At 40.4% G+C, this 11,028-nt stretch overlaps 1 protein-coding gene across 4 annotated transcripts in view; it reads right to left on the bottom strand.

The window, feature by feature from the left end:
- LOC125766571 (muscle-specific protein 300 kDa) overlaps positions 1-11,028 on the bottom strand; it is an 89,332-nt gene that overhangs the window by 33,925 nt on the left and 44,379 nt on the right. For all 4 annotated transcript variants that reach the window (XM_049432642.1, XM_049432640.1, XM_049432639.1 and 1 more), the window contains 2 exons: positions 2,241-2,546; positions 578-726 (listed from right to left, as the gene is read on the bottom strand). In XM_049432642.1, the coding sequence (XP_049288599.1) occupies positions 578-726; positions 2,241-2,546 (455 nt within the window). The remainder of the gene's footprint in view (positions 1-577; positions 727-2,240; positions 2,547-11,028) is intronic.

The raw sequence follows: 11,028 nt of genomic DNA on the forward strand, positions 1-11,028 counted from the left end.
GTGCTCGCAGCAAAACTGACCCCACGATGAGTAAGCGCTTCCATGTGGGAGAATCCTGAGAGATTTCTCATCGCAACCCCTATTTTTTTTCGCACGTTCTTCTCGGTTTTGGGATCCGCTCGCAAGTGTTTTAAGAAGCAAAAAAGTCACCCTGTTCCTGTATGTTTTGTGATGGCGCTCTCATACTCGCGGTACCGTGGCGCTCCAACAGTCATCGTCCGGTTGTGGAACAGATGACGCGACTCACTGTTTGTTGTTGGCATTCCGAAGCCGGTAACATGACATCACACTTTACAATGCACAACTGTGCGGGCTTCCGGTATCCCTCTCAGTCCGACTTTTGGCTGCTGTTTCAGGGCAAACGGTTCACAGCTTTTACATTGACATTGGCTTCGTCTTCGTGGTGGTGAATTTGTGTGTGTGTGTTTTTTTTACTACTTGTCCACATACAGCGACGTGATGTGAATCTCATCTTACCGGTAGATCTTGTTGTATCCAGAAAGGTCAGCCCCATATCGAAACAGTGGACATTCTGACGAAATTTCGGTTCATTGGTACCTTGTTTCCCACCACTTACCGTAGGTTGATGTCGTTCAGATGCGTTAACTTTTCTTCCAATGATTGCGGCAGCAGTTTCTGTTCGCGCAGGGCTTTGATGAGTGTTTTAGCGAGTGCGTTTGCCTTCGTGTTCAGCTGACCAAGGGCGGACTTGTCTTCCAGCAAGTTCTGTGGATGGTGAAACGTTTAATCAATGCTGCATGAATAATACGACGAGCATAAAAGCTAGAGTCCCCAGAGTGTAAGTCCACGCCTGTTTGCGATCAATGAATCGATTAGAATAGGGAAGAAAATATTCTACAAATTTCACCTTTTCGCCTGAGTTCGATTTCGCAACCAACTCGCGTGCAAATCTGTTCCAGAAAAAAAAATCTCACCCGTCGTGTAATTTGTATCTTCAAACATTTCGTACGTCCTTCACGATTAAGACGCACAGTAGAACAATAATATTGATTTAACGAAATTACATTTATGTCTTTTCGGTTTTCACCGTACAGGCTGATGTATATCACCCAGTTGCGCTACCGTTTCTATGTGGGTGCTAAGCTAAATAAACAATTTGCCGGAAAAGCTATACCAATAAACGGGAAAACCACAAACAATTTTGCCCTGGATATGTTCGCCAACTCTCCCCATTTGAAAGACGGCAATCGATCTACTAAAAATAAACTCGATCGACCGGCAAAAAGGAAAATAACGGCAACGAAAAAAGAACCCATTCCTTACGACACGTTGTGTGCTGCACGTACTGTGCAACAACTCATCATTCACCATACGATCCGTCATCGCCAAAAAGGATCGATGTGAGGAACTTTGTTTTCCAACGAAAAGAGCAGCGCCATGCATGTTTACTAGTGTTGCTTCCTTATTTAAAGTAAAGGAATATTTTTATAACATCGCCATCCGGCTGTTCACCTTCAAAAAATTAATATTTACATAATCCTTAGTCAAGAAAACATTTTTTTGCATTAATAATGCTGTAAGGTCACAAAAAACATGAAATCAGCGGCAAGCGTTCGTACACAACGCGCCTGACAAACACCTGCTGCGTATGGTTCAAGCACAAGCACAAACAATTCGTTCTATCAATGAACTCAACAATATCAGGCTACGAAAACAACGCCACTCAAACCACTTTATGGTGGCCCAACACTTCATCTATCTCCACTGCTGTGGATCGTACAAAAAAAAACAAGCAAGAAGGGTATCCTATATGAAACAACTACGAAAGATATCACCGATGAGATCATACTCGGTGCAGTCTTCTACTTGTCTACACGTCGCACAAAGTACAGTTCATGGCAAACAGCAACGCTGACGTCACTTGTCAATGGCGCAGCAGCCCGCATGCTTTCTTCGGATTAGCACCGCGCTTGGTGGAGACGCCCGGTACCTCAACGATCATCGAAGGTGATGAGGGAAGTAATGATCCGATCGACACCCGTAGACGAAAATGTTATAAAATCGGACACCGGTCACATGGTATGAAGCTGGCAATCAAATATTTTTCTCTTGCAAACTTATTTTTTGCAGATTTGTTTTTCTCCTCAAAGAAAGTTTTCCTATTTTTAGGGGTGAAAATATTTTTGCCGATTTTCTGTGCCACGGTATATGATTGGTTGATCGCGAATTGCGAAATATAATCCCTCGTGATGATAATTTTTTTTCCCACCCGCACTTACCTCGACAATGTGCTTCTTGGCTTCGGTTTGGTCGCGTGAATGTACCACCAAATCCAAACCTCGATCCTTCTCTAGCAGCAGGTTTGATTTTACCTCCAGCTCCTGCAGGATGCTTTCCAGCTGATCCCACTGCTGCTGCAGCTGGATGAGGTTTTCGCGCAAATTTTCCAACAATGATGCGTTGCTGGCCCACTGGCGGTTTGCGTCGGCGTTTTCCTTCTGCACCCGGTCTCGATTGTACTGATCCGCACGGTTCACTATCTTTTGCGATAGTTCGTTCAGAATATCGAGCTCGTTATGCTGCACCTGTAGGAAGATAACGAAAAAAAAACACACACATTAAATTAGGACACTTGCTTCACACAATCCTGCTAATTGAAGGAACCGTTCCAGCCATGCTTCGGATATATATTTTTTCCTACCCCTTAAATGTGCCCAATTTCACTACTTTCGTACACACAGAATCCGCAACGAATTCGATGCTGTCTTACTTAATTCGGTTCGTGTAATGAATTATTTTTAGACGAATCGCCAACAACTGACCCACAGACGATCAGCACAAGCAACGAATCTTATCCTGTGGCTCTGAGAGCATTTGTTGTTTTGAGAAAAAAAATTCTTTAAAGAGAACAAGAGAACTGTACTACTGAGAGAGTGTGTGGTAGCTGTTAAAAAGGGGTAAACTAGAGAATAGATCCCAAACGTTTCGTGCCATACAATGGTACATATTTCCTTAATGGTTTCAAAGCATGAATGAAACACACATGTCTCAAAAGTTTAGTAAATAAACTCTCTTTCTCTCTCTCTTTCCTTCTCTCTTTGTCTCTCTCTCTCTCTCTTTTATCCATCTACTCTTTTTATATAGGTAAACACATTTAACCCTCAGTCAAACAATGAATGAATACACCTGCATGTTTTATCCCTCAATATGCTGGAACGCTTCTCTTGCGGAAGATGATAGCATAAATCACCCTGAGTAGGCCACGCATACTCTCCTCAGCAAACAGCAAACATTACAAATCTACCCTCCCCAAAACGTTAAACCACCTTACCAAACTCTACTCAGCTCTCCTCTCTTTTACAAAAGCTATCATTCGCTCTTCTTCAGTAGTTTCTTTTTTTTCTCTTCACCCCTAACTGGCTTAGCCTTCCTTTGAGCAACGAAAAGCGACCACATTTGTGTGTGCGACTCAAAAGCGCATGCAAACACGATCTGCGCAAAAATGCCATCATCGAATATAAATATCGCCCCACGGTTCAGCGCGTTTGGCCATTTCACGTCCAATCGTTGCAGCTACGATTGGTCCACGGCGAAGATTCGCTGTGTGTGTGACTTTAGCCAGCATGCCATCAGTATTTACGCGCCCAACTTGTACGCTGAATGGCAACAGCGAATCGTCACAAACCAGAAGATGAAGAGACGACAATCTCTTTATTTTTAGGCCCTTACCTTACTTTTGCGGGCTTTTAGTGCCACGGCGTGTGAAAACGATATGACATCAGCGTCAGATGTCCACTACGCCACTCGTAGCTGAAGTCATTCGATGACTGTATATCTTAACCGATTCGATATTGGATCGTTACATTAACACCCCTATTTGAATTACTTATTGAATTATTGCATTTTCTGCTATATTTTTTATTTACTACTGATTTCTACTCCCTTTACCTATACGAAAGATTCTCATCCATCAACACGCTCAACGTGACGTACTCACGTGACTGAAGAAAACGAAAGTCTTACACCTTCGTTCTGCATCGAATTTTCATACCTAGCGTGCATCAGAAACAGACACAAGTTGGACAATTGCCATCTGCCCTAAGCGACGAACCAAAATGTCAATTCTTAGCAGGGTGTATATGATGGCGCCCCGATTTTTCGTGCTAATTTAAAAAAGCAACGAACGAACTACAGTTCATGCGACCAAAGAACTACCATGTAGGATATAAATAAATCTTTGTCACCGTTTTTTTTTAAATGCGCCACCAACCGTCTACAGAACGCTCCGGCCCGTTTGTTCGTAATTCGATCGACCGAGCCGTTTGTACTAATGCCAGACGGTTTCGCTAATTGTGTGTCACAACATTTGTTGTTAAATCAACAGATTTAGGGACACACCTTTGCGCCAGCTGGTTCCGAACTTGAAGGTCAAATGCCTTCGGGAATTGCTAGACTACGGAAGAAATTCGTGAGCCTGAACGATTGACCTCTGTCATGGTTGGCAGTTTTGTTTTATTGCCGTACATTATTGATCAGGTAATCTATTCATGTGAATGTTTGTCCGTCTGTTGATAGCTTTAAACAAACTTATATTTAAGCCTAATGCATATAAGTCAGTAAGTAAGATATCAATATTTGAGAACTTTGGTATGAAATCAAAATCCACGCGTTACCTCTGTACTAATAGGATGCACCGCAAGATACGTTATCACAAATGAAATCGGATTCGTTCCGGTTTACGATAAGTGGCCCATGCGCAATAAATTACACTGATAACAAATTATCTTCTTCATGTGCGCTAGCGTAACCCCATGGTTAGGAAAAGTAAATATCTTATCATTTGTTTTGTTTTGTGTTTTCTTTTGCAAACACATTGTTTTTGCAAGATTACATTCTTTCTGCTTAATTTACTCTAACGATCGACTTGTCTGTCGTGCAACGTCTTAGGCGCTGCTCTGGGATTTGTCGTATACGACGAACGACAAATACAAACGTATGGAGCTGTATGAAGGTGCTCTGTCAACTCCTGTAAAACATGATCATACATCTGTCGTTATACAAATCAATTTGTTTTTTCTATAAACCTCGTAAAACTTGTCGTAGGCACATCTTTCAAAACGAGCATCTTGGTTGTCAAAACAGAACAAATTGTTGCAGCAGAAATTAAATGGACGCAAGTTGTCCAATGTGCATCATTTCTAACTGAATTTTAATTAAAGCGGCCAGTCTAACAAGTTTAGGCAATGGAACTCAGATTTGAGGACGCTTTATTGTTGGTTTTGTATGTTTGATGATTTGTTGTTTTTCTTCTTATTATTACGGTTTGACGTCCCTTCTCTGTTTGACAGTTTGTGTGACGACAAATCCTAGAGCACTCATAAAACTTGTCGTTGTCGTTCGTCGAATACGACAAATCCCAGAGCAGCGCCTTATTTGTTTTTTTTTTGCCTTTTTATTTAAGATTCACAGGCAAGCGATAAACCTGTTCTTTCCGAATGTTTGTTAGAAGTTTATTTAAATCTGTAGTGACCGAAAACCAACGATTTCTCAAGGACGATATGAACCATATTTGACTGAAGCGCAGTTAAGCTTTAAACATATGCAGCCAAAACGAATTTCTAGGGAAAAATATATACATATTATTATCTAAACATCATTTCACAATAAATTACAGAACACATTATAGTGTATTCAGGAATAATAAAGCATAACAAATATTTCGAACAGTTGCAAGACTTTCAAAAATAAATCTACTTCTTTTTTTGTGGCACAAAAGTCTGAATAGACCTTCCAATTCTGGATGTCTTTGGATCTAACTCCGTCACTAAACGCTTAGCAATTGTTGCGTTTGCGAACGCAATTCTGAAAAAATTGCGAAACTCCATATAAAAAATTGCGAAAAGTCGCTATACGTGTATTTTCAGCGAAAAATCGCTATTCGAAGCGCGACTTGATAGTTCGATTTTGCTGGCTATAACAAGCTAAACAAATACAAATTCTAAAATAAGATCGGTTTAAAGTCATTAACTATTGCAAAATTTAATAAAGTGCCTATATATTTTTTAAAGTACGTACATGTTGTATATAATTATTGTGAATGTAAATACTATTTTTAAAATAGAAGAATGGCTAGAATGAAGAAGAACGGCATCTCATCTCGTGGACATTTCCAAAAAAAAATTCTAAAAAATTGAAAATCCCCTAAGGCTATAGCCTTAACCTTTTTTGCGAAATTTAGCAAAATTTATAAATTGATGTATTTTATTGCGAATTTCTTGAAATAAGCTTCTTTCCACTCAATAATAATGGCTAAATAAAGACAAGAATAAAAAGTTATAAAAAAATCGATAAATTGGAAAATTTCCTAAAGCTATAGCCTTACCTATTTTTGTGAAATTTAGCAAAATTTATAAATTGATGTATTTTAATGCGAATTTCTTGAAATAACTTTCTTTTCACTCAAATAATGCTTTAAATAAAAAACAGAATAAACAATCATATAAAAAATCTATAAATTAGGCAGCGCGCTGTGAACAGCCAAACAAACCAGACAAACACGACACTGTTCGAAAGGTGTATAAAGATATGTTTCAGTAATGCAGAACAAACGACACTCACGACTGCTCGTTGTGGTTTCAGAGAACAGACTACTTTAATCATTTTACTTCTTGTTACATATCAACCCATACTGAAGCAGAATAGTTGTATCTCAACACCCCTCCTCAAGCTATTCACTATTGCAATCCTAAAGATGTACAATGCTTCTTAAACGTAGGTGGAGAAAGAGCCTTTGTAAACAGATCTGCAGGTTGATCAATACTAGGCTTGTATCGTACGCTGATCTTGTTTTCTTGCACACATTCCTTAATAAACTGAAGCTTTACTTGAGTATGCTTCAACTTCTTTGACGGCGTATCCGATTCAGCTATGGCTATTGCTGATTGATTGTCTTCGTATATGACCACTGCCTGATTTTTCCGCAGCCTCAGTTCCTCAAATAATTTGTTGATCCAAAGCGCTTCACAAATACAATCAGCTAAAGCACTACATTCCGATTCGGTTGAAGAAAGTGCAACTGTCTTCTGTTTCCTCGAACTCCAAGACACAGTCGACCCATAAATTTGGAAAACGTGTCCAGAAATAGAGTGACGGTCACCAGAATCTGACGCCCAGTTTGCGTCAACAAAACCTACTATCTGCTCAGCAGATTCACATCGAGTATAAACTAAGCCTTTTAGTGTTGTTCCTCGAAGGTATCGTAAAATTCTTTTTAAATGTGTCCAATGTTCCTGCGATGGATTCGATTGAAATTGGCTGAAATAAGTCACAGCCGAACTCAAATCAGGACGCGTTGTCACCATAAGATAGGTAAGACAGCCTATCAATTCACGATATGGTTTCTCTAAATTCTGCTGTTCTTCCAATCTCTGCAGCTGTAATTTGGCACACATTGGAGTCACTGCTGGCTTACAGGATTCCATTCCAAAACGACGAAGGATGGCTTCAGTATAACCTGGCTGATACAGCTTCATTTTTCCTTTTTCAACATCTCGTTCAATTCTGATCCCCAGAAAACTGTTTGCTTCGCCAAGATCCACCATACGAAATTCACGTTGCAAAATATCTTTCATTTTCTGTACCATCGCCAATTTCTTACCGATAATGAGAATATCATCTACATAGAGCAAGAGATAGATCGGACCAGTATCACTATCCAATATGTAGAGACATCTATCCTCCAGGCAACGCCGAAAACCAATTCTGTTCGTGAATTCATTAAATCTTTCGTTCCACGTTCTAGATGCTTGTTTCAGCCCATAAATTGATTTGTTCAGTTTGCACACCATATCCCCCTCCTCAAATCCTTTGGGCTGTCTCATGTATATGTCTTCGTTAAGCCGCCCATTAAGAAACGCGGTCTTCACGTCCATTTGATGAACAATAAGATTGAACTGGTTCACTAACGCGAGCATCATACGAACTGTTGACATCTTTATGACAGGGGAATAGGTTTCGAAAAAATCATATCCGTATCGTTGCGTGAAACCTTTAGCAACTAATCTTGCTTTTCTTTTGATAACAGCACCTTCAGGATCTTTCTTCAATTGAAATACCCACTTGCATTCGACGGGCTTTCTACCACTGGGTAGCTTCACCAGCTGCCACGTGTCATTCTCAGCCAATGACTTCAACTCATCATCTATAGCTTCTTTCCATTCGGGCCAATCAGGTTGCAACTTCAGTTCTTCTATATTCTCAGGAATGTTTCCTACATAACTTTCCGCGTTGAGGGCAAAAGCAACACATGAGTATTGACTCAACCAAGTTGGAGGTTTGGATTTGCGATTGCTCCGACGCAGCTCTTGAACGAACTCTTCTACATTCGTGTCGCCATCTAAGCAGTCACTAAATTCTTCTTGAACCTCATCCACTTGCAACTGTTCAGCTACAACCTCACTTGGTGACAATGACTCTACTGAAGCATCCATATGAGAACCCGAATTTGGTGAATGGTTTTCTAAAATATTAAGCGGAGAAAACTCAGATGAGTTGGACGAGGGACCAGCCAGTTCAACACCGGAACTGCTGCATTTCGAAACAGTAGTTTGAAATTTCATCTCACTAGATAACGGCTGCTCTTCAACTACGACATCTCGGGCGACAAAAACCTTTCGACCATCCCATAGACGATAGCCATTCACACCATATCCAACAAATTGACAAACCTGGGTTCTTGCTTCTAACTTGTTTCGCTTCTCTTTCGGAACAAAACTGAATGCCTTTGCACCAAATATGCGAAACTTAGAAACATCTGGCTTATGTCCATACCACATTTCATATGGTGTTTTGTCGTTGGTTAACGCCGCTGTTGGACTTCGGTTTATTATGAAGACTGCTGCTAGAACTGCTTCACTCCAAATTGTTTTCGACATTCCAGAGTCTTCAATCATAGCTCTTGATTTTTCCATTACCGTCCTATTGAACCGCTCACTAACACCATTTTGTTGCGGTGTATACGGTACAGTGTATTCAAGTTGTATACCTCGTAGCCGGCAAAAATCACGGAAATCTGCTCCAATATACTCGCCTCCATTATCACATCGTAAACGAGAAATGCGACTGTCGAAGTGTGACTCCGCCATGGCAGTATACGTCTGGAAGGCCTCCATAACTTCGTCCTTTTTACGCAACATATACACTGCAGTAAAATGCGAAAAATCATCAATGAAACAAACAAAATATCGTTTACCATTGTAAGATGTCGGCGTTATGGGTCCACACACATCACTATGGACTAACTCAAGAGGACGAGAACTTCTAGGTAACGGCATAGTAATGAACGGTTTTCTCATCTGTTTCGCTTTGAGGCATGGCTCACAGACTGTGCGCTCCATTATATCCCGTTTGTTCAACATCAAACCCTTTACCATTTCCGTGTTCACCATTCTTAGCAGTCCATTTTTTCCAATATGTCCAAATCGCCTATGCCATAATTCTTCAGTGTTCATAGCATCCTTCGATGCTAATGCGATTGGTTCTTTAACTCGCAAAATTTCCACATCCAGTTCGTACAGGTTATTTTTCATTCTTCCAGTACAAAGGACTTCGCCATTTTTCAAAATTTCGGCTCTACTCCTTCCGAAAATCACTTCCATCCCCAACTTTCCAATACGTTGGATGGAAAATAAATTGTAGTGTAGACCGGGAACATAAAGCACATCAGTTATACGGCAGTTCAATTTTTGCTTACCAATCCTTGATACTGCTTTCACACATCCAGAGTAGTTACTTTTCAATAGTTGTCCAGAAGCCACTCTGATGAATACTGACTTATCCAATTTCTTCACGTCACGCAACCAATCAACAGTACCAACCATATGATCAGAAGCGCCGGAATCAATTATCCACGAATCATTCTGCGAATCATTTGCTACCGTTGCTGTCGAATGGCCTATGAACACTCTTTCTTTACTTGATCCTTTTTTCAAGCTTCTTGGCTTCTGATCTCTCTTATTAGGACAATTACTTTGCTTATGTCCTTCTTTTCCACAAGCATAGCACTTGAACTTCTTCTTTGTTCTGCCAGAAAACGCTGTCGATGTAACATCCTCTACTTCACCACTATTCATGCGTTTTACGCTTTCATTAAGCAACCGAGCCCTGACAAATTCCAAAGTACATTGGTCTTCCGAGAGCGTTTCTAGTACCGTAACCAGTTGACAATATGAACGTGGCATCGATTGCAACAAAAAAAATACAATCAATCGTTCATCCATCCTTATGCCAGCTGATTCTAACTCCCGAACGGATTTACCAAAGAGCAACAAATGCTCATCCATTGCACTGGTTTCGTCGTACTTGAGTGCCAACAATTTTTTTAACAAAAAAAATTGTCCAGAGATTCCTTTTCGAGCAAATGTGTTCTGTAAAGCCTTCCAAACATCCAACGCATACCTCTTCTCTTTCACATATTCCAGTTGAGAATCCGCGATATTCTTGATCAAAACTGCTTTACATCGAACATCCGACTTTTTCCATTCCGCAAGTCCCTTTGCTTTTACCTGCTTGACCTCTGCAGAATCAGAGTCAATCACACGGAAATCTTCAACTTCTTCCGGCTTCATCTGAATGCATGGCAGAAGTCCTAACTCCTCCAAATGCACCTCCATCCGGAAGCTCCAGTTGGCAAAATTCGTTCCGTCGAACAGGTAGATTTTCCTTTCTTCTTGCATCGTATTCATGGTCAATCACGATCAACAAAGGAAATCTTCAGAAGAAAAAGGAACTGGGATTCGCAGGAAATTCACTCTTTTTTTATAACAAAACTGAGATCTTTAGCATGGAACTGGGCCCATAACCTATAAAGATATGTTTCAGTAATGCAGAACAAACGACACTCACGACTGCTCGTTGTGGTTTCAGAGAACAGACTACTTTAATCATTTTACTTCTTGTTACATATCAACCCATACTGAAGCAGAATAGTTGTATCTCAACAAGGTGCTCTGCCAATTGTCGTGTAGAACTGTCACTCCATCGACAATTTCAATGCCTAGTACTGTCGCT

This window comes from Anopheles funestus, chromosome 2RL (assembly GCF_943734845.2).
Source record: "Anopheles funestus chromosome 2RL, idAnoFuneDA-416_04, whole genome shotgun sequence".
NCBI classification, from domain to species: domain Eukaryota; kingdom Metazoa; phylum Arthropoda; class Insecta; order Diptera; family Culicidae; genus Anopheles; species Anopheles funestus.